The 24,595-nt window shown below is 42.0% G+C and overlaps 1 protein-coding gene and 1 pseudogene across 2 annotated transcripts in view; both read right to left on the reverse strand.

Moving 5' to 3' along the window:
- Positions 1-4,403: 4,403 nt before the first annotated feature.
- On the reverse strand, positions 4,404-5,333 carry LOC138850667 (tRNA methyltransferase 10 homolog B pseudogene; annotated as a pseudogene).
- Positions 5,334-5,532: 199 nt separating this feature from the next.
- Positions 5,533-24,595, reverse strand: part of LOC138850668 (coiled-coil domain-containing protein 30-like) — a 46,080-nt gene continuing 27,017 nt past the window's right edge. Inside the window, exons 5-7 of one of the 2 annotated variants that reach the window (XM_070078642.1) lie at positions 11,008-11,123; positions 6,940-7,038; positions 5,533-5,646 (exon numbers count right to left, since the gene is read on the reverse strand). In XM_070078642.1, the coding sequence (XP_069934743.1) occupies positions 5,638-5,646; positions 6,940-7,038; positions 11,008-11,123 (224 nt within the window). In that variant the 3' untranslated portion in view covers positions 5,533-5,637. Of the gene's footprint in view, positions 5,647-6,939; positions 7,039-11,007; positions 11,124-17,666; positions 21,611-24,595 lie in introns of those variants that run through there. The other variant, XM_070078643.1, reaches the window with a different exon arrangement.

The raw sequence follows: 24,595 nt of genomic DNA on the forward strand, positions 1-24,595 counted from the left end.
TGGGACACTTGCATCCCATATTGGAGTGCCTGGGTTTGAGTCCTGGCTCCGCTCCTGATTCCAGCTTGATATGATAATGCGCATGCTGGGAGACAGCACGTTACATAAGTTGGGTCCTTACTACTCACAGAGGAGACCCAGTCCTGACTTCAACCTGGTCTAGCCCAGGCCATTGTGGGCATTTGGGGAGTGAATCATTCATTGGTTGGGAGTTTTTCTCTTTGTTTCTCCGTATGTCTCTCTGTCTCCCAAATAAATAAATTTAAAAAGATACCACAAGAAAACTACAAAACAGTATCCCTATGAACACTGATGAAAAAAAATCTTCAATGATATATTAACAAACTGAATTCTGCAGTCTAAAGGACTGTAAATCATATCCAAAAAGAATTTATTACTAGAATCAAAGATGGTTTAGCATACAAAACTCAATCAATGTAATATACAATATTAGCAGAATGAAACCACACAATCATATCAATTGATGCAGAAAATGCATCAATTTCCTTTCATGAAATTTTCCTTTCATGAAAAAAAATACTCAACAAACTTAGAACAGAAGGAAACTACCTCAACTTAAGAAAATCCATATGTGAAAAACCCACAGTGAGCATTGTCCTTAAGGATGAAAGACTGAAAAATTTTCCTCTAAGATCAGGCAAAGATGTCCACAGCTAACATTTCTATTCGACACACTACTAGAATTATTAGGAAAAGCAATTAGACAAGAAATAAAAGGCATTCAACTTGGAAAGTAAGAAATAAAATTAGTTCTGTTTGCATATGATATAATCTTGAATGTAGACACCCTAAAGATTTCATTAAAAAACTTTTATTTTTTTTTAAGATTGATTGATTTATTTGAAAGGAAGGGAGACAGAGAGTGAGTGAGCTTTCATCTGCTGGTTTACTCCCCAAATGGCTGCAACAGCCAGGGTGGCCAGGTAGAAGCCAGGAGCCAGGAACTTCATCCAGCTCTCCCATGTGGGCAGCAAAGACTCAAGTACTTGGGCTATCATTTGCTATCTCCCCAATGTATTAGTAGGGAGCTAGATGGGAAGCAAAGTAGGTGGGACTTGAACCAGCACTCTGGTATGGGATGTGGTTGTCCCAAGTGGTGGCTTATCTCACTGCACCACAGTGCTCATCTCCCCCACTTCCCCAAAAGACCTTTTAGAACTTAAAAAAATCAAGCATAGCAGCAGCATGCGAAGTCAATACACAGAACTCAGCTGCATTTCTAGGGGGAATGTTTTTTCTGTCAAGGGGCATTTGGATGTTTATAACATCATTTGTGGGCCATACAAAATTATCAACTTAAAAATTAGGCTGCTATAGATTTACTGAATTTGGAGTCCTGCTTGTGATTACTTTGGCTAGGCCAGACCAAATGATTTTGTAGGCCTTACATGGCCCACGGGCCAAACATTCCCCATCCCTGCTGTACACTAACAATGAGCGATCTGAAAAGGAAATTAAGAAAGCAATTTCACTTAACAATAGTATCAAAGACAATAAAATACTCAGGAATTAATGGTGAAAGACTTGTACAATGGAAACTACAAAACATGCTGAAAAAAATTAAAGAAGATAGGAATAAATATGGATTAAAAGATTTAATATTGTTAAAACATCAACACTGCCCAAAGCTGTCTATGGATTCAATGCAATACTTACCAAAATCCCAATGCTTTCTAAGTAGAAAAATCTGACCTAAAATTCATATGAAATCTCAAAGGAGCCCCAAATATCCAAAAACAATTGAGAAAAAAAATTTGGAGGATGCATATTTCATTATCTTAAAACTTAATTTAAAGCTGCAGTATCAAAAATAGTGTGGTACTATATGGCCTGGGAAAGCAGTATAAGATGGCCCAAGTCCTTGGACATCTGAAACCACAAGGGAAGACCCAGAAGAAGCTCCTGGCTCCTGGCTTTGGATCAGTACAGATCCAGCCATTGCAGCCAAATGGGGAGTGAACCAGCAGATTGAAGACCTCTCTTTTCATCTCTGCCTCTCCTCTCTCTGTGTAACTCTGACTTTCAAATAAATAAATCTTTTAAAATATAGTGTGGTACTGGCATAAAAATATATACCCAGGGAATAAAACAGACAGTCTAAAAATAAGTCCTTGCATGCACAGTCAAATAATTTTCAACAAGGGTGCCAAAGCATTCATTCAATGGATAAAGGAAACAAATGATGATTGGAAACAACATCTACATGAAAATAATGAAGTTGAGCCCTTGCCTTATATCATAGATGAAAATTAACTCAAAGTGGATTAAAAAAAATCTGGAAGGGATAAAATTGTGAAACTAAAACACTTAAGAAAAAAACTTAAGGGAAAAGTTTCATGATGTTATATTTGATGATGGTTTCTTGGATATGACATCAAAGACACAGACAGCACCAAATGAAATAAACAAATTTACTTCATGAAAATTAAAAGTGTTTAGGGGTCAGCGCTGTGGTGTAGCAGGTAAAGCTGGCGCTGTGGTGTAGCAGGTAAAGCCGCCACCTGCACTGTCAGTATCCCATATGGGTGACAGTTCGAGTCCCAGCTGCTCCAATTCTGATCCAGCTCTCTGCTATGGCCTGGGAAAGCAGAACAAGATGGTCCAAGTCCTTGGGCCCCTGTACCCATGTGGGAAGATCCAGAGGAAGCTCCTGGCTCCTGGCTTCAGATCAGCACAGCTCTGGCCATTGCAGCCAACTGGGGAGTGAACCAGCAGATGGAAGACCTCTCTCTCTGCCTCTCCTCCTTTCTCTGTGTTACTCTGACTTTCAAATAAATAAATAAATAAATCTATCTTTTATTTTTATTTATTTATTTTTTTTGACAGGCAGAGTGGACAGTGAGAGAGAGAGAGAGAAAGAGAGAAAGGTCTTCCTTTTGCCATTGGTTCATCCTCCGATGGCCGCCGCAGCCGGCGTGCTGCGGCCGGCGCATCATGCTGATCCAAAGCCAGGAGCCAGGTGCTTTTCCTGGTCTCCCATGCGGGTGCAGGGCCCAAGGACTTGGGCCATCCTCTACTGCACTCCCGGGCCATAGCAGAGAGCTGGCCCAGAAGAGGGGCAACCGGGACACAATCCGGTGCCCCGACCGGGACTAGAACCCAGAGTGCTGGCGCTGCAAGGTGGAGGATTAGCCTATTGAGCCACAGTGCTGGCCTCAATCTATCTTTAAAAAAAGAAAACTAGAAGTGTTTAAATATCAAGATAACACTATCAGGTCAGGCGTTGTGATATAGTGGGTTATGCTAGTTTGAGTCTAAGCTGTTCCACTTCTGATTCAGATTCCTATGTGCGTGATCCAATGCCTGGCCAGAAGACTGCCTGCCTAGCCTATGCAGGAGGTCAAGAGGGCATGGCACACCATGCCTCTAGGGGAAAACCCTGGTTGAGGACTCAGCACACTGAGATCCACCCATGACCCGACTGCTGACGGGTGGTAGTGACCCCAGGCACATTTCCCCCACCCCACTTCCTGTTGAAGGGCCTTGTACTAGGTAAATGGCTCCTGAGTGTGGCCAAGACCTATAAGACCATCAGGAAGGCTATGTAGGCTCCATGACCTTCAAGCTAATTGGAGAAGAGTAGAGGTGCCAGTATCTGCTTTATCCTATAGAATTAGTGTTGCACTGAGCTAGCTACTCCCCTTTGCCTGCCCTATAAAAGCTTGTGCCTGGTTGTTTTTTTTAAGTGATTAAAACATGAATTATTTATTTCTGGGATTTATCAATTATCTTGACCCCAATTAACTGTGGATAAGAGAGGACTACTCTATGTGAAGAATCTAGTTTGTAAAAGTCTAAGAAGGATACAGGGCTATTAATACAAATCCTCTTGCTAGGATCCTGCCATTGGGAAGAGAGAAGCTCTCTTTGCCCATACTCAGAACAAGGGAGAACAGGGCAAGAGCCACAGGAGGGAACAAAGTGCTGTGGGGTCTCAACGGAGAACCAGGTTGGGACAGGCTATTCCTTACAAAGCTGTTTAAAGCTCATTACTGAGTTGTGGGAAAAATCAGCATGATCAGAAGAAGCCAGAGAACTGCATACATTTTTATGATGCCAATTTAGTGAAAATTCAATTCTTGATGTAACAATAAACAGTCTCTAAGTCTTTGACAAACAGGGACAGGTGAATCAACACATACAGAGCCATGTAGTTTTAGGGCTAACTGTTATGTAAAATTTTTACTTAAAATATATCTAGTCACTTTTGGTAAGCTAGGCACTATAGGAGATAAGAAGGGCATAAAATGTGGTCCCTGTCATTGGTAGGTTATATCCTATGAAGATCAAAGACATCAAGTAAAGGTAAGTGTGTCCACTGCCACCCTCTACCCTGCTCTTTGGTGAGGACGACTGCAGCAGCTGCAGTGTTAGACTGTCCATCATTCTACCGAACGGCGCACAACATAGCCTTTTCCTAAAGACTCCTTTCTTCAAGGCTTCAGGCCAATTGTGAGTCTCAGAGTAAGTGGCCAGGACATCAAATACTTGGTTGATGGCCAGTATCTCTGAATGATAGTTTTTCCGATTCTTGCATCTGACCATGAATTCCTGTATTTTCAAGCAGGCTGTCTTGACAGAGTGTTCCCAAGCCTTTTGAAATATTACTTTCTTCTGAATACTTTCATCCACAAGTCCATTAAGGATGTAAACTTTGTTTAGAGTAACATCTTCAAAAGCATGTTCTGAGTCAGGAGTCAGGTAAACTAGGGTTTCCAAAGGAAATAAGTTAAAGTAGTTTTCTTCTGTTATGTCTAGCAGGTAACCAGCAAATCCATCATTCATCCGCAAACACTCTTTATAGAGGGGCTGTCTGTTGTAAACTCAGTGAGGTAGACCCAAAATGGCCTGTCAGCCTTCTCGTTTGAACCATACAACCTTCAGATCTGTCCAGCCAGTCTACTCAGTTGCTTCTTTGACATATGGTGGGTCATACTCAAATCAATACAATCTTGGTCCTTGGGTTAAGGCTCTCAGAAAACGTGCTGGGGCAGATGTCTGGAGTTTCTGCATGATTGGCTTTTCTTTCTTTTTCTTCTTTTACTCTTCTTTGCTGCAACGATTTTTTCCCAACGCCTCTGTTTCCTCTGGACATTTTTTGAGCACTATGATGCACTGCCTGTGGGTAGGGTCTCTCTCTCACTGCACTTGCATCCCATGTCAATCTGCAGAAGCTGGGAGCTTTCAGAGATTCCATCTTCACATGTGTCTTCCAGGATGCCTTCCTGCTCCTGCAGAACAGCTGACTTTGTCTTCTGAGCACTCCCTTCAAATTTCCACTCCATGTACTTAGTCCCCGGTCCTGATGCCATCACCTCATGCCATGCCTGACTGTTAATAAACGGACATGTTCACTGAAACTGTCTCTGGTACTTCTTGTCAAAGGACGCTGTCGCCCCACCATCTCAAAAGTGTGGGCCTTGCAGGACAAGCCCACATTTCTGCTGATGCACTTGGGAAGCAGGAAATCATGGCTTGAGTCCCTGCTACCCACATGAGAAACCTGGTGGAGTTCCTGGTTCTTGGCTTCAGCATGGCCCAGGCCTAGCTGTTGTGAGCATTTGTGGAATGAACCAGTAGATGGAAGATCTTTCTTTTTTTCTCCCTCTTTTTCTGTCACTTAGTCTTTCAAACAAAAAAATAAATATATCTTTGAAATAAATCATAAAACCCAGAAGAAGGAAACAACTGACTTTCAACATGTTTCTGGAATAACTGGATATACAATTGAAAATAAATGAAACATAACCCTTATTTCACAGTATATACAATTATCTGAAATACATCAAAAGACTAAATCAGGAAGCTAAAATTGTAAATTTTTTAGAAGAAAGGATAAGAAACATCTTCTGTGCCTTTATGGTAGACAAACACTTCTTAGTCTTTTATATCTTATTGCAAAATTATAAAGGAAAATATTGATGAATTGTCCTCAAATTTTTAACCTCTATTCTTCATAAAATACTTTTAAGAAAATGAAAAGACATGACACAGACTGGGAGAAATCATTTGTAATACAAGTCTTCAACAAGTTCATGGAAAACACATGTTGTGAAAAAACTATGTGTGGATTTCAAATTTTTTGCACCCAAATAAGCCAATCTTTTAATTCCACTTTCCACAAACTTCTTGAAGACCTCTTGTACATAACCTAACAAAGGACTGGAATGCAAGATACATAAGGAATTTCTCCAATTCAATATAAGGAATGCATGTGACCCAATTAAAACTGAGCATAAGATTTGAACAGATGCTCTGTAAAAGCATAACACAGATGGCCAATGAACACATTAAAACATATTCATTGTCATCAGAAACACTCAAAAGGCAATTAAAACCACAGTGAGATACCGCCAACAGGTCTACTAAATGGACATTAGTGCCCGCTTCAGTCTGTCTTAGGTTGGACTGCTTTGCCCACTAGTTCAGAGACTAATCATGCAGAAGTAACTAGAGGCTGTACACATAAAGGCCTTCACCTCAGTCATTCTCTACCATATTTTATTATGTCTGGTATGGTTCCAACTACACCCAGGCCCCAGGATTGGCTGATTCTACAAACCAACTGTATGTGATCATTTAAAATGCTCAAATTGGTTGTATATTTGTAATGTTCTTGTGTGTGTGTGTCTGTGTGTAAAGCAAAAATCCACTATATTATTGAGTTAATTGCTCTTTGTGGGGAAGAAGTGAACAGAAACACATCTTCTGTACTTCAACTTCTTCTACTCTAACTGGTTGTGCAATAACAAAAAAAAAAAAAAAAAAAAAAAAAAAAAGAAGAAGAAGAAGAAGAAAGAAAAAAAAAGCAGTCCAGTAAAAAGACAGCAAATGTTTAGCATCAATTGGTCTAGTATACTCTATAAAAATGCAACTCACCAAAAAATTAGAAATCAGAAGGAAGAGAACTTAAAATACCTGTACTCTCTGTTCAGCACCTGCAGCTTTTCCAGGGGAGTGGTTTCCAAGTTGTTTATTCTCTTGAGATTCACACATCGCTCCTTTAAGTCTTTCAACCTTTAATACAAAAGTAAGCAGTTTGTAGACTTCCTAATTTTTGTTTGATGACAATATTGTTTTGTTTTAAAATACACAGTACATGAATACATTCTTCTTGCAAAATTTCAACAACACATAGCTACAAAATAAAAAGTGCATTTTCCCCCATGTAACAATTCTTTTCTTCCTCAAAGTAACACTGCTTGGATACACCCTTCCAGAACTCACCCCCCTCCCTCTCTTTCTGTCTCTCTCTCTCTCTTTCTCGCACACACACACATATATATACACACACACACAAAATACAATCATACGTGTGTTAGATACATAAATTTATCAATAATAAGACAACTTGAGTAATCTCCATTGTTTTATTTATCCTTTTCTATAATTGCATTTTACAGCATTACTTATTTAGCATTTTAATAATTTAATAACATTTTTTATTTGAGAGATATTTCTCTCATCCTCTGGTTCATTTTCCAAATGCCCACAACAGCCAGGGCAGGGCTAGACCAAAGCCAGGAGACAGGAACTCAATCTGAGACTCTTATGTGGTGCATTACCTGCTACCTTTCAGGGTGTTCATTAGCAGAAAGTTGGAATCAGAAGTGGAGTCAGGACTTGAACCCAGTCACTCCAACACGGGATGCAACTATCCCAAGTAGCACCTTAACCACGTAATGCCAAACACTGCCTCCCATTTTAAACATTTTTAAGTTCATGGTTCAGTGGTAACGATCAGATTCGCATTGTTGAACAAGCATCACCACTATCCATCTCCAGAACTTTTTTTTTCCTTTTTGGTAAAGATTTACTGTAGTTATTTGAAAGGTGGAGTTATAGACTGAGAGGAAGATACAGAGAGAAATCTTCCATATGTTGGTTCGCTCTCCAAATGGCTGTAATAGCCAGGGCTGGGCCAGGACAAAATCAGGAGCCTGAAACTCCAACCAGGTCTCTCATGAAGATGGCAGGGGCTCAAGTACTTGGACCATCTTCTGTTGCTTTCCCAGGTGCATTATCAGGGAGCTGGATTGGAAGTGGAACACCAGGGACTTGAATGACTCATATAGGATGCCAGTGTTGGATGCAGAGACTCAACCCATTGCACCAAAATACTGCCCTCCCCCTCAGAACTCTTTTCATTTTGCATTGAAACTCTATACTCGTTAAAAAATAACTCCACATTATTCTCTCCCGTAGGCCCTGGCAACCATGATTCTACTCCCTGTGTCTATGATTTTGACTGTCCTAAGTGCCTAATATAAATGGAATCATACAGGATTCGTCCTTTTGTGAGTGTGTTATTTCATTTGGAATAGTGTCTTCAAATACATTCAGAGGGTAGGGGATGGGAGCCCAGTGCTGTGGTACAGTGGGTAAAGGCATCCACCTGCAGTGCTGGCATCCCAATGGGCACCAGTTCGAGTCCTGGCTGCTCCACTTCCAATCCAGCTCTCTGCTATGGATTGGAAAGCAGTAGAAGATAGCCCAAGTCCTTGGGCCCCTGCACCCACATGGGAAGACCTGGAGGAAGCTCTAGGCTCCTGGCTTAGGATTAGCTCAGCTCCGGCCATTGTGGCCATTTGGGGATTGAACCAGCAATTGGAAGACTTCTCTCTCTCTCTCTCTCTCTCTCTCTCTCTCTCTCTGCCTCTCTGTAACTTTGTCTTTCAAATGAATAAAAACGGACTCTATGGGAAACGGTGACTTGATCAGCATAGTCCTGACTGTTAATGAACAACTTAATACATTATCCCTCTTAGTAGTTTTTTTGTCTGTTCTACTTAATATGACTGGTTTAATTCTGTAATTAATACACAGTTATTCTTAAGTGTTAAAAATTAACTGAAATGAGATCCCTGTTAAACATAAGAGTGGGAATAAGAGAGGGAAGAGATGTATAATTTGGGACATGCTCAAGCTGACTTGCCCCAAATGGTAGACTTAAAAACATACCAGGGGATTCCAATTCAATCCCATCAAGGTGGCATGTACCAATGCCATCTCACTAGTCCAAGTGATCAATTTCAGTTCACAATTGATCATAATGAAAGGACTAAGAGTCAAAGGGAGCACATAAACAAGTCTAGTACCTGCTAACACTAACCGATGGAATAAATAAAGGGGAGAGTGATCCAACATGGGAAGTGAGATACTCAGCAGACTCATAGAATGGCAGATGTCCTAAATAGCACTCTGGCCTCAGAATCAGCCCTAAAGGCATTCGGATCTGGCTGAAAAGCCCATGAGAGTATTTCAGGCATGGAAAGCCAAGACACTCTGGCAAAAGATCTCTGCGAGTGAGATCCCAGTGGAAAGAACAGGTCTTCAAAGAAGGAGGTACCTTTCTCTGAAGGGAGGAGAGAACCTCCACTTTGACTATGACCTTGTCTAAACAAGATAAGAATCGGAGAACTCAGAGGGCTTCCATAGCCTTGGAAACTCATGACCGGAGCATAGGGAGACTACTGATGCCATAGACAGGAGTGTCAATTGGTAAAGTCAACAACAGGAGTCACTGTGCACTTACTCCTCATGTAGGATCTCTGTCCTTAATGTGCTGTGTATTGAGATTTAATGCTATAATGAGTACTCAAACAATATATTTCACTTTGTGTTTCTATGGGGGTGCAAACTGTTGAAATCTTTACTTAATGCATACTAAACTGATCCTCTGTAAAAAAAAAAAAAAAATTATCAATTCCCAACTTGACTCTCACTGGGATTAAACATGACAATAGGTCTGCTCTGATTTCATCATCATTTAAAAAAATCATCTATTATTTTTCACTTTATGTTTCTGTGTGGGAGCAAACTGTTGAAATCCATACTTAATGTATACTAAGCTGATCTTCTGTATATTAAGATAATCGAAAATGAATCTTGATGTGAATGGAAGGGGAGAGGGAGTGGGAAAGGGGAGGGTAGTGGGTGGGAGGGACGGTATGTGGGGGAAGCCATTGTAATCCATAAATCGTACTTTGGAAATTTATATTCATTAAATAAAAGTTAAAAAAAAAAGAAAAAAAATAAAATAAAAAAATTCACCCATGTTATAGCATGTGTCAGAATTCCTGTATTTTCAAGATTGAATAATATTCCATTGTATATATACTGTATTTTGCTCATCTATCGATCCATCTATCAATGGATGCTTGAGTTGCTGCCATCTTTGGCTATTGTGAATAATGCTGTTATGAATGTGGGTAAATACACATATCTTTGAGTCTCTGTTATAAAATCTTTTGGATATATACACAGAAGTGGGATTGTGAGATCACATGACAATTTACTTTTGAAAGAATTGTCATACTGTTTTTCACAGTGGCTGTAGTACTTTATATTCCAACCAGCAATGCCCAGAGGTTCCAATTTTTCCACATTTTTATCTGTATTTGTTATTTTCTATAGTTTTGATAATAGTCATTCTAATGAGTACTTATTCATTCTTGCAATAAAATCTCTTGTGCACCTAGTATTATGCCAAGCATTCTGTTTGACACTAGAGATAAAATTGTGAAATGAGTATGAACTAAAATAAATAAACTTCCAAATTCTGGAAGTATATATTAAAATCAATAAATTGCTAAGGAGAAATAGTTTAAAAACTAGGATACAACTAAAGATTTATATCAGAAATGTCAAACTTAATCCTATTAGAGCAAATATGTTAACTACAAACTATTTTCTAGATCCTTACTAAAAGGAAAAAAAATACTAGATTTATACTTAAACATTAATCTTACTGCTTAGCACAAGTGTTAAAATGTATAAAATATAAATATTGATATAATGCATGTAAGGCCAAAGTTGGCATCTAACTGGAATGTTACAGTCACCAGGATCAGATCTCACTAATGGCCAACTCAAGCACTATCTACATTGTTCAAGCTACTGATTGTTTTTGTATACATATTTAAGGACTAAATCAAATACAATATTGTTATTGTTTACACATTCTAAGGATTAAATCAAACTTACCATTTCCCCAAGCACCTTTTTTTCTGAGTCAAGTGATCGAACCCGATTTCTTAAAGTCAGTATTTCCTCATCCAGTCTCTGATTATGTTCTTTTGCTTTCTGTAGGTCAATTGCATCTAAAATAGAGAGAACACAGTTTACATGGCTGGATCAAAGCCTTAGTTTGGGGTAGGGCTAGTCCTGCTCCCTTGTCAGTCCCACCATGTGTCTGTATGGGGCTCTCTCCACAGGACAGTGGCTAGACTCTCTAGTCCCAGAATTTTCTACCAAACTGTTGAAGCAGAACAGAAAGCTTTGTATTTTTTTAAATAAGGTTTCTTCTCCTCCTCCTTCTTCGTTTTTAAAGATTTATTTATTTATTTGAAAGGTGGAGTTACAGAGGCAGAGAGACAGAGGTCTTCCATCTGCTATTACACTCCCCAGGTGGCCACAAAGGCTGGAGCTGTGCCTATCCAAAGCCCGGAGCCAGGAGCTTCTTCCATGTCTCCCACATGGGTTCAGAGGCCCAAGGACTTAGGCCATCTTCTACTGCTTTCCCAGGCCATAGCAGTGAGCTGGACTGGAAGTGGAGCAGTTGGGACTCAAACCAGCACTCATATGGGATGCCAGCACTGAATATGGGGGCTTTACCCACTATGCCACAGCACCAGCCCCAAGTTTTGTATTTCTTACACTATACTAATGTGCTGGACATTCTGAGTATAGGTTTCCAGTAACACAGACCCTTCTTGGGCCTGGAATTCTAAACAATTGAGCCTACCTTCTAAAAGCTAAACCATCAAGAAAGTCATCTTCCTAGCTTGCTTTCCATTCTGCCTCTTTTATATACCTGTTGGACACTTCTCTTCCACTCATCAACAATAAGACCTTCATAAGATCACACCTAAGAGCAGGGAGTGAATTTTCGAGTTAAATAAAGTTGAGTATTTAAAACCATTTTTCTGGGGCCGGCGCTGTGGTGCACTAGGTTAATCCTCCGCCTGTGGCACCGGCATCCCATATGGGTGCCGGTTCTAGTCCTGGTTGCTCCTCTTCCAATCCAGCTCTCTGCTGTGGCCTGGGAAAGCAGCAGAAGATGGCCCAAGTGCTTGGGCCCCTGCACCCACATTGGGGACCTGGAAGAAGCTCCTGGCTCCTGGCTTTGGATCGACACAGCTCTGGCTGTTGCAGCCATTTGGAGAGTGAACCAATGGAAGGAAGACCTTTCTCTCTCTCTCTCTGTCGGTAACTCTACCTGTCAATCAAATAAATAAAATCTTTAAAAAAATTAAACCATCTTTCTGTCTGCACCACTGCCCATAATATCATTGCTCTCTCTCAACTCAGCACTTCATGTTAAGACCTGTACTTTCCAAGTTATCATTTCAATAATATAAACTTGCTACTTGCTGCCTATAACTTTCCTGAAATTGTACATCATGCTCTATTTTTCTCTTGCACAGCCTATTGGCAGAAGGACATTGAACCTCTCACCCTTAATCTTGTTCTCCTGCACAGTCTTGGCTCCCTGAAGATGCCCAGTCCTGCAGATCACAATGAGACCCTTTGTGGCCAGCAGGTGCATCCCTGTGGATGTGAAGGGCTGACTCGTGTGCTGAGGGCTGCTCCCTCTGAGGGGGTCTCCACAGGGCTCATGACCACACCCACACACATGGCCAGCAGTTCTTTGATTTATACTCGTGGTAGGCACGGCTAGCCTTTAGAATGAGTTTGCCAATCCAACCACCTCCAGCGACCACAGCAACCACAGCTCTGTGGGCAAGAGATGAGCTTGGAGCCTGAAGGCAGCTTCATGCAGGTCATCTTAGTCTCAGGGTTGTGGGAAGTGATGGTGACATAGGGTCCTCAGGCTTCCTCTCCAGGCAGCACACAATCTTGCCCTTGGGCATGGTGCCTATGGGGAGAACATTACCAGTGTGGAGCTGGGCCTTCTGCTGCAGCACCTGAACTGGCTGTGTGCATGCTCATGGTGGTGAAGGGGAGCTGCTTCTGCCTCTTAAACCTGTGCAGATCCCACAAGAACACTTGCGAGCAGGGCACTGCAGCCAGGGTGGTGGATGAATGTCCCTCACGAAGCTCTCTCTGTAGCCTTGCTGCCAGGCAAAGTCCACCACACCTGGGGTGCCCCTGTGATGCTGCACATGCTGGGTAGGGCAGAACAAGTGCTCTTTCTTTACCCATGAATCACACAGCCAAAGGAAGGGCCTGCTCATGAGCATGGACCAAAACAGCCTAGCAAGTTCTCCCTAGCATTTTCAAAAAGATCTATGTATCTATGTAACTATCTATCCATCCATCTATCCATCTATCCATCTATCCATCCATCCATCCACCCATCCACTGGTTCATTCCCCAAATGAACAGCCTGGGCTGGGCCAGGCAGAAGCCAGAAGCCAGAAACTCCATCTGGGTCCCCCTTGTGAGTGGCAGGGACCCAAGTGCTTGGGCTGTCTTCCTCTGCCTTCCCATGTACATTAGCAGGGAGCTTATCAGAAGCCAAGCAGCTGGATTCTAACCCACACTCTGATATGGGATGCCAGTGTGGCAAGCAATGAGGTTGGGCACCACAACAACAGCCCCAAAGTGGAAATTTTTATTCAATCTTTAACTGACACCTTGTCACAAAATAATATTGTTAAGATTTGGTTAATTTTCTTCAAAAAATTTTATATGCATATACTAATATACAGAAAAATGTTGGATTAAAAATTCTTAACAAGGGAGGCAGGTACATTTTTTTTAAAAGATTTATTTATTTATTTGAAAGTCAGAGTTACACAGAGAAGGAGAGACAGAGAGAGAGAGGTCTCCCACCCACTGGTTCACTCCCCAATTGGCCACAATGGCTGAAGCTGTGCTGATCCAAAGCCAGGAGCCAGGAGCTTCTTCCAGGTCTCCCATGAAGGTGCAGGGGCCCAAGGACCTGGGGCATTTTCCACTGCTTTCCCAGACCATAGAAGAGAGCTAGACTGGAAGTGGAGCAGGCAGGACCTGAACTGGCATCCATATGGGATGCCAGCACTGCAGGTGGTGGCTTTACCCACTAAGCCACAGCACCACCTGAGGGAGGCATTTAACCCACAGATTAAGACACCCATATCCCATGTCCTAGTGCCTGGGTTTAATTCTTGGCTCCTAATGCCTGGGTTGAATCCTTTGCTCTATCTCCTGACCCTAGTTTTCTGTTAGTGTAGACCCTGGTAAGCAGCAGGTAGTGGCTCAAATAATTGGGTTTCTGCCACCTACGTGGAAGACCTGGATTGAGTTCCTGGCTTCTGGGCATTTAGATAATGAACAAGTGGAAGAGCTTGCTCTCTCTCTCTCTCTCTGCCTCTCAAATAAATAAATACTTTTAAATATATATATATATATATATATATATATATATATATATATAGTATTTAGCAAGTGGTAAAACATGAACCTCATCTATAAGAATATCCCTTTAGAGCAGAGTCCCAGAGAATACCTTGCTGTGCCAATTATTATTTATTCAGTGGCTGAGTTGGCCAGGACTAGAAGGAGCTGCAACAGCTGGGGCAGATGGAGGACTTAGAAGACTCAGGGAATCAATTACTTACACACAATTATTCTAGTGTCTTTACAACTTTTCTGCCATACCAGTGTATACCTGTATACCAGTTTATAATAGTTCCATGGGTCTTATCCCTGCCCCTATCACACATCACAAATATAAAAATCCAAATGTTATTATATCGCAAGTTGATTTAGTCACTTAATAATATATCACAGTCATGTATTCACATGAGCATACATAGCTGTTAGTCTTACTAACAGGTGCAAGGTATTAACCATGCAGTCACTGATTCAACCAAGTGACTTGTTGGTAAGCAATTGTTGGTAAGCAACCAAGTTGGATTGTTGGTAAGTACATCTTATTTAATTTTACTACCTAATAAGTTAGTTCTAATTCTCTGTGTTTTCACAGGTGCTTCTATGTTCTTTAAGGATACTATAATGTCATTGAATGGTTTTGGTATTGGACTAATGCTTGTCACTTAGAAAGTTGACAAATATTGGCTCTGGGATATGAAAAGAACAAAGGACCCTGTTTCCAGGGGTATGACTGATAGAAATTTTCAGTGATGAAATGAAAACACAACAGACTCCATAGAACAAGAGGAGAGAAGACAGAGACACCACTGCAGCTAGCTGTGCAGTGCAGCTGGCAGCCAGCTAGGAACCACCATTTTTTTTATTATTTTATAGAAAGCTTTTATTTAATAAATATAAATTTCATAGGTACAACTTTTGGATTACAGCAGTTCTTTCTCTCATACCCACCATCCTATCCCCAAGCAGTCCCATCTCCTGCTCCCTCTCCCATTCCATTCTTCATCAAGATTCATTTTCAATTATCCATATATACAGAAGATCAACTCCATACTGAGTAAAGATTTCAACACTTTGCACCCACACAGACACAAAAAGTCCAAAGTACTGCTTGAAGATTGGTTTTACCATTAATTCTCATAGTACAACTCATTAAAGACAGAGGTCCTACATTGGGAGCAAGTGCAAAGTGACTCCTTTATTGATTTAACAATTGACACTCTTATTTATGACGTAAGTGATCACCTGAGGCACTTGTCATGAGCTGCCAAGGCTATGGAAGCCTCTTGAGTACACAAACTCTGTCATTATTTAGACAAGGTCATCATCAAAGTGGAAGTTCTTGTTATGCCCGGTTCAGTCATCCCCAAAGACCACCAAGGAGCCGATACTGCTGTAAAGCACATGAGAGTTTTATTGCAGGTCCGGGCCTGGTCTCTCAATCAACACCGACGCAGCGGGTCTGAATTGAGAGCCCCGACCCTTCAGTTAACAGGGTTTTTATAGGGTTTTCAGAGACATTTTATACATCATGGTACCATTTAGCAAATCATCTCATCCTGCGGGAAATTCAAAGGACATCTCCTAGAACTGATTAGTGCATCCAGTGGCGGGAACGGACCTACTAAAGGTGGTTGGATGGCTTTGGGGTTGATGCCTTTTGAATTGATTGGCCGAAGCATAGGGTCCGAGCTGATGGGGTGTACGTGCTGAACTGAACTGCAGGGTCTCAGGTAGCTATCAATCACCTTATCTGCCCTGCGAAGACACCAGAAACTCTAGGTATTTCTCTATTATCTGTTAATTGGCTATTGCTAGGAGAGTTTATCACAAGGGGAGTTCATTTATTTACTTTTAGGAGCTTCTGGCTCAGGGTTCAGGGCCTGGTCAGGCCCAAGTTACAAGATGGAGGCCTAATTTAAAATAGTTGCACCTTGATCCAGGCTCAGGTCTCACATTCTCTCCTCTCTTCAGAGAAAGTTACCTCCTTCTTTGACGGCCCCTTCTTTCCACCAGGATCTCACTCACAGAGATCTTTCATGTAGATCATTTTTTGCCACAGTGTCTTGGCTTTCCATTCATGAAGTGCCCTCATGGGCTTTTTAGCCAGATCTGAATGCCTTAAAGGCTGATTCTGAGGCCAGAGTGCTGTTTAGGGCATTTGTCATTCTGTAAGTTTGCTGTGTGGCCTGCTTCCCATGTTGGATCATTCTCTCCTTTTTAATTCTATCTATTATTATTAGCACACACTTGGTCTTATTTATGTGAACCCTTTGACACTTATTCCTATCTTTATGATCAGTTATGAACGTGAACTGATCACTTTAACTAGTAAGATGGCATTGGTACTTGCCAACTTAATGGGATTTGGAGTCCCATGACAAATTTTTAGCTTTACCCTTAGGGGTAAATCTGAGGGAATGTGTGCCAAACTGTATATCTCCTCCCTCTCTTATTCCCACTCTTATTTTTTTACTGGGATCAATTTTCAATTGGATTCAAACAACTAAGAATAATTCTGTATTAATTAAGGAGTTCAACCAATGGTATTAAGTAGAAAAAGAAAATACCAAAAAGAATAAAATGGTAAGCTGTTCCTCAACAGTCAGGACAAGGGCTGATCAAGTCATTGTTTCTCTCTCTCTCTCTCTCTCTCTCTCTTTTTTTTTTTTTTTGGACAGGCAGAGTTAGACAGTGAGAGAGAGAGACAGGTCTTCCTTTTTTCCATTGGTTCACCCCCCAAGTGGCTGCTACAGCTGGCGCATTGCGGCCGGCGCGCTGCACCAATCTGAAGCTGGAAGCCAGGTGCTTTCCCCTGGTCTCCCATGTGGGTGCAGGGCCCAAGGACCTGGGCCATCCTCTACTGACTCCTGGGCCACAGCAGAGAGCTGGACTGGAAGAAGAGCAACCAGAACAGAATCCAGCGCCCCAACCAGGACTAGAACCCAGAGTGCTGGCGCCGCAGGCGGAGGATTAGCCTAGTGAGCCACAGCGCTGGCCCAAGTCATTGTTTCTCATAGTGTCAGTTTCACTTCCACAGGTTTCCTTTTAGGTGTTCAGTTAGTTGTCACAGATCAGGGAGAACATATGATATTTGTCCTTTTGGGACTGTTTTTTTTTTTTAAACTTTTATTTAATGCATATAAATTTCCAAAGTACGACTTATGGATTACAATGGCTTCCCCCACATACCGTCCCTCCCACCCACAACCCTCCCCTTTCCCACTCCCTCTCCCCTTCCATTCACATCAAGATTCATTTTCGATTATCTTAATATACAGAAGATCAGCTTAGTATACATTAAGTATGGATTTCAACAGTTTGCTCCCACACAGAAACATAAAGTGAAAAATAATAGATGATTTTTTTAAATGATGATGAAATCAGAGCAGACCTATTGTCATGTTTAATCCCAGTGAGAGTCAAGTTGGGAATTGATAATTTTTTTTTTTTTTACAGAGGATCAGTTTAGTATGCATTAAGTAAAGATTTCAACAGTTTGCACCCCCATAGAAACACAAAGTGAAATATATTGTTTGAGTACTCGTTATAGCATTAAATCTCAATACACAGCACATTAAGGATAGAGATCCTACATGAGGAGTAAGTGCACAGTGACTCCTGTTGTTGACTTTACCAATTGACACTCCTGTCTATGGCATCAGTAATCTCCCTATGCTCCGGTCATGAGTTTCCAAGGCTATGGAAGCCCTCTGAGTTCTCCGACTCTTATCTTGTTTAGACAAGGTCATAGTCAAAGTGGAGGTTCTCTCCTCCCTTCAGAGAAAGGTACCTCCTTCTTTGAAGACCTGTTCTTTCCACTGGGATCTCACTCGCAGAGATCTTTTGCCAGAGTGTCTTGGCTTTCCATGCCTGAAATACTCTCATGGGCTTTTCAGCCAGCTCCGAATGCCTTTAGGGCTGATTCTGAGGCCAGAGTGCTATTTAGGACATCTGCCATTCTATGAGTCTGCTGAGTATCTCACTTCCCATGTTGGATCACTCTCCCCTTTATTTACTCCATCAGTTAGCGTTAGCAGGTACTAGACTTGTCTATGTGCTCCCTTTGACTCCCAGTCCCTTCACCATGACCAAATGTGAACTGAAACTGATCACCTGGAACAGTGAGATGGCATTGGTACATGCCACCTCGATGGGATTGAATTGGAATCCCCTGGTATGCTTCCAACTCCACCACTTGGGGCAAGTCAGCCTGAGCATGTCCCAAATTATACATCTCTTCCCTCTCCCATTCCCACCACCATGTTCAACAGGGCTCACATTTCAGTTAATTTTCAACACTTAAGAATAACTGTGCATCAATTACAGATCTAAACCAGTCATATTAAGTAGAACAGATAAAAAAACTACTAAGAGGGATAATGTATTTAGTTGTTCATTAACAGTCAGGGCTATGCTGATCAAGCCACCATTTCCCATAGTGTCCACCTCACTCCAACAGGTTTCCCTCTTGGTGTTCAGTCAGTCGTCACCGATCAGGGAGAACATATGGTATTTGTCCTTTTGGGACTGGCTTATTTCACTCAGCATGATGTGTTCCAGATTCCTCCATTTTGTTGCAAATGACTGGATTTCGTTGTTTCTTACTGCGGTATAGTATTCTAAAGAGTACATATCCCAGGGACATATCCCAGGGACTGTTTTATTTCACTCATCATGATGCTTTCCAGATTCCTCCATTTAGTTGCAAATGACCGGATTTCCTTTTTTTTTTTTTTTACCACTGTGTAGTATTCCACAGAGTACATAACCCATCATTTCTTTATCCAGTCTTCTGTTGATGGACATTTAGGTTGATTGCTTGTCTTAGCTATTGTGAATTGAGCTGCAATAAACATGGAGGTGCAGATAGCTCTTTTATTTGCCAATTTAATTTCCCTTGGGTAAATTCCAAGGAGTGGGATGGCTGGGTTGTATGGTAGATCTATATTCAGATTTCTGAGGTATCTCCAAACTGTCTTCCATAGTGGCTTTATCAGTCTGCATTCCCACCATCAGTGGATTAGTGTGCCTTTTTCCCCACATCCTCGCCAGCATCTGTTGTTAGTTGATTTGTGTATGTAAGCCATTCTAATCGGAGTGAGGTGAAACCTCATTGTGGTTTTGATTTGCATTTCCCTGATGGCTGGTGATCCTGAACATTTTTTCATGTGTCTGTTGGCCATTTGGATTTCCTCTTTTGAAAAATGTCTGTTTAAGTTCTTGGCCCATCTCTTAAGTGGGTTGTCTGTTTTGTTGTTGTGGAGTTTCTTGATCTGTTTGTAGATTCTGGTCATTAATCCTTTATCAGTTGCATAATTTGCAAATAATTTCTCCCATTCTGTCGGTTGCCTCTTCACTTTCCTGTTTCTTTTGCAGTATAGAAGCTTCTCAATTTGATGTAATCCCAGTTGTTAATTTTGGCTTTGGCTGCCTGTGCTTCTGGGGTCTTTTCCAAGAAGTCTTTGCCTATGCCAGTATCTTGCTGGGTTTCTCTGATGTTCTTTAATAATTTGATGGTGTCGGGTCATAGATTTAGATCTTTAATCCATGTTGAGTGGATTTTTGTGTAAGGTGTAAGGTAGGGATCTTGCTTCATACTTCTGCATGTGGAAATACAGTTTTCCCAGCACCATTTGTTGAATAGACTGTCCTTGCTCCAGGAATTGGGTTTAGCTCCTTGATCAAATATACGTTGGTTTTAGATGTGTGGATTGATTTCTGGTGTTTCTATTCTGTTCCATTGGTCTATCCATCTGTTTTTGTACCAGTACCAGGCTATTTTGATTATAACTGCCCTGTTGTGTCGTTCCCCCTCTTCGTGGAGGAGCGACACTAGACCCTGCCTAGGTTTCCTATCCGAGTCACGGCACCATTATGTCGCTCCCCCTCTTCATGGAGGAACGACACTAAACCCTGCCTAGGCTTCCTATCCGAGTCACGGCACCATTATGTCGCTCCCCCTCTTCGCGGAGGAACGACACAGGACCCTGCGTTGTTCTTTTGTCTGCTCGGCCCTCCCCGGGTTTGCTGCTGGTTCTTCCCGGGTTGGCTATCGTCCCTTCCACCTCCGTGGAAGGGCGGTTCCCCCTGCCACTTTCCCCACTTCCACGGGGGAGCGGCACACCGCCGGCCGGCTCTCTCGGGGGCTGCTCAGGTGTTTCTTCAGATAGATGTTCCTGGTGCATGTTGTCTCTCTCCTCCTTTATAGTCCTCTTCCACCAATCCCAACTCTGCTACCCACAACGCCGAGTACTCTGCTCTCCTCCAATCAGGAGCAGGTCCTGCTGTTTATTGGTTGAACTGGAGGCAGCTGTGTAGAAGCTGTTTCCTCCTCTCCCAGCGCCATATTGTGGGAGAGCAGATGCATAGAATAAGTCTTAATTCCAGTAACTTAGTCTAGTCCAAGTTGCTCCCCACACTGTTGTATGACTTGAAATCTGATATTGTGATGCCTCTGGCTTTGTTTTTGTTGTATAAGATTGCTTTAGCTATTCGAGGTCTCCTGTGCCTCCACATGAATTTCAGCATCACTTTTTCCAGATCTGAGAAGAATGTCTTAGGTATTTTGATTCATATTGCACTGAATTTGTAAATTGCTTTTGGAAGAATGGACATTTTGATGATATTGATTCTTCCAATCCATGAGCATGGAAGATTTTTCCATTTTTTGGTATCCTCTTCTATTTCTTTAAAGTTTTTTAATTGTCATCATAGAGATCTTTGATATCCTTGGTTAAATTTATTTGAAGGTATTTGATTTTTTTTTGTAGCTATTCTGAATGGGATTGATCTTAGAAGTTCTTTCTCAGGTGTGACATTGTCTATCTATAAAAAAGCTGTTGATTTTTGTGTATTGATTTTATATCCTGTTACTTTTACCAAATTCTTCTATGAGTTCCAATTGTTTCTTAGTGGAGTTCTTTGGATGCCCTAAATAAAGAATCATGTTGTCTGCAAATAGAGATAGTTTGACTTCTTTCTTCCCAATTTATATCCCTTTGATTTCTTTTTCTTGCCTAATAACTCTGGCTAAAACTTCCAGTACTATATTGAATAGCAATGGTGAGAGTGGGCATCTCTGGTACCAGATCTCAGTGGGATTGTTCCAAATTTTCTCCATTCAATATGATGCTGGCCATGGGTTTGTCATAAATTGTCTTGGTTGTGTTGAGGAATGTTCCTTCTATACCCAATTTGCTTGGAGTTTTCATCATGAAAGGGTGTTGTACTTTATCAAGTGCTTTCTCTGTATGTATTGAGATAATCATATGGTTTTTGTTCAGCAGTTTGTTAATGTGATGTATCACATTGATAGATTTGCAAACGTTGAACCATCCCTGCATAACAGAGATAAATCCCACTTGGTCTGGGTAGATTATCTTTCTTATGTGTTGTTGGATTCTATTGAGGATCCACCATCTTACATGTCAAAGCAGGAAGAAATGGCTGTGTGCTGCACCACTCAGAGTTTCAGCTGAGAGGGAATTCCACAGTCAGCCCCTGACTTTTATTTCAGTCTGGGGAGTTGACTGGGAGTTCAGCAACTGCCAGGCTTCGAGCAGGGAAGCCAGCTTGCTTCCTTCCCCTCCCCAGCTCCCACAGAGCATCATACTTAAAAAGTCGGGCAGTCAGGAGGAGACATCATATTCTTAGAGAGAAGTGAAAGGAGTCTGCTGCAACCTGGGCCCCTGCTGATGTTGCCTCAAGGAGAACCTTGCACACCACACTGACTTTGAGTCCGGCCTGAAGTACTAGTTGGGGGTAGGGTGACCACCTCACCTTGTGAAAGGAGAGCACACTGCCTGCTTCCCATTCTCCCTACAAAGGGCTCTGGGCAACAAGCAGGAAGGAGGCACCATCTTGATAAGGCGAGTGTAGGCAGCAGTGGCTCATGTACATGTAAGTAAGTAGGGGATTTTATCTGAGGGATAAATCCACAGTCCCTATTGACTTTGAGTCTGGTCTGGAGGGCTGTCAGGGGGCAGGGATCCCACTGCAGCCTGTGAGGCGCTCCCCTCCCCTAACTTTATCACAGGTGACCATACTCAAACTGCCAAGGTGGAAAATCGACATGCAGCAGGCTCTGGGACACCTTCATTCTCCCCTTGGGGCTGAGAGTGGATCCCTCTGCCCTGTGACTGTGGGAGCACTACACACTATGACTGTGGGAATTCTATGATTGCAAGATAGGGTGTGGGCTGTACCTGAGTCTCTGGGATATCACTGTGTCTGGTTTCAGTGGCTCTAAGTTCTCTGAGTGCTAGGGGTGGGTCATTGCAGAGGGTTCTGTGGTCACACTGAAGATCACACAGATCCTTTGTATGGTTCACGTGTCTGCATGGGTGGGGTGTGTAGCCACTGTGGGTTCACCCAGGCATTGATCACCTTGGCAGAGAGGAGGTGAGGCAGTGGTCACACCAGCTGTTATCATACCCTCCCCCTCCCCACTGCTGCAATAGAGGTGATCTATCATTCTCAACATGGGTGTCACCCTAGACCCTTCTACCACTCCTGAGCACTGACTGGAGTTCCCTGGCCCCACCCAGTACATGCCTCTGAATATCCACGAAAGGAGCAGACACTCCACTAAGCCACAGAAGCATATTTCAAAGATAAAAACCATCAGAGGGGAAAACCAACAAGTGGTTCTATAAATGCCTAAAAATAAACATAGAAATATAAGAAACATGAACAAGGAAGACACTAGGACTCCCCCCAAAGGAACACAGCAACACTTCAATATTGGAATATGAAGATGCAGAGATTGATGAAATGCCTGAAAAGGAATTCAAAAGAATGATAGTAAGATTACTCAAAAACAATGAGAAGCAAATTCATGAGTTAAAGAAATCCATACATGACATGGATGAAAAATTTTGCTGATAGATAGAGATATTGAAGAGAAATCAACTTGAAATATTAGGAACGAAGAATTCAATATATCAAATAAAAAATACCATGGAAAGCTTTAATAGACTTGATGAGGCAGAAGAAAGAATATACAAGTTGGAAGACATATCTTTGTCAATATCTCAGACAAAAAAAGAAGAAAAACTGAAAACAGTGCTTGAGACTTATGGGATACTATTCAACAACCTAGCATATGGGTCTTAGGAGTTACTGAAGGTGTGGAAAGTGTGAATGGATTAAAAGGATGAAATAATTGTAGAAAACTTCCCTGGGTTGGAGAAATAAAGGGAAATCCAAGTACAGGAAGCACATAGAATTCGTAGTAGACATGACCAGAAAAGATCTTCACCATGACATATTATAGTAAAGTTTTCAACAGTAAAACATAAAGAAAAGAATCTGGCCGGCGCTGCGGCTCACTAGGCTAATCCTCCGTCTTGCGGCACCGGCACACCAGGTTCTAGTCCCAGTCAGGGCGCCGGATTCTGTCCCGGTTGCCCCTCTTCCAGGCCAGCTCTCTGCTGTGGCCAGGGAGTGCAGTGGAGGATGGCACAGGTCCTTGGGCCCTGCACCCCATGGGAGACCAGGATAAGTACCTGGCTCCTGCCATTGGATCAGCGTGGTGTGCCGGCCGCAGCGCGCCGGCTGCGGCGGCCATTGGAGGGTGAACCAACGGCAAAAGAAAGACCTTTCTCTCTGTCTCTCTCTCTCACTGTCCACTCTGCCTGTCAAAAAAAAAAAAAAAAAAAAGATTCTAAAATATATACAAGAGAAATACCAGATGACCTTAAGAGGATCTCCAATTAGACTGACAGCTGATTTCTCATTGGAAACCCTAAAAGCTTAGAGGGAATGGAGAAACATAGTTGAACTCCTAAAAGAAAAAACTGTCAACCTAGAATACTGTACCTAGAAAAGCTCTCGTGTATAAATGAAGGTGAAATAAAGACCTTCCATAACAAAATGAAATTGAGGGGGCTGGCGCGGCAGCATAGTGGGTAAAGCTACTGCCTGCAGTGTCAGCATCCTATATGGGTGACGTTTTGAGTCCCAGCTGCTCCACTTCCTATCCAGCTCTCTGCTATGGCCTGTGAAAGCAGTAGAAATGGCCCAAGACCTTGGGCCCCTGCACCCACATGGGAGACTCGGAAGAAACTCCTGGCTGCAGGCTTCAGATGGGCGCAGCTCCGACTGTTGCAGCTAATTGGGGAATGAACCCTGGATGGAAGAACTCCCTCTCTCTCTCTTTCTCTCTCTCTCTCTGCCTCTCCTCTTTCTGTGGAACTCTGTCAAATAAAATAAATAAATCTTTTTAAAAAAT

This window comes from Oryctolagus cuniculus, chromosome 7 (genome assembly GCF_964237555.1).
Source record: "Oryctolagus cuniculus chromosome 7, mOryCun1.1, whole genome shotgun sequence".
Classification (NCBI taxonomy): Eukaryota; Metazoa; Chordata; class Mammalia; order Lagomorpha; family Leporidae; genus Oryctolagus; species Oryctolagus cuniculus.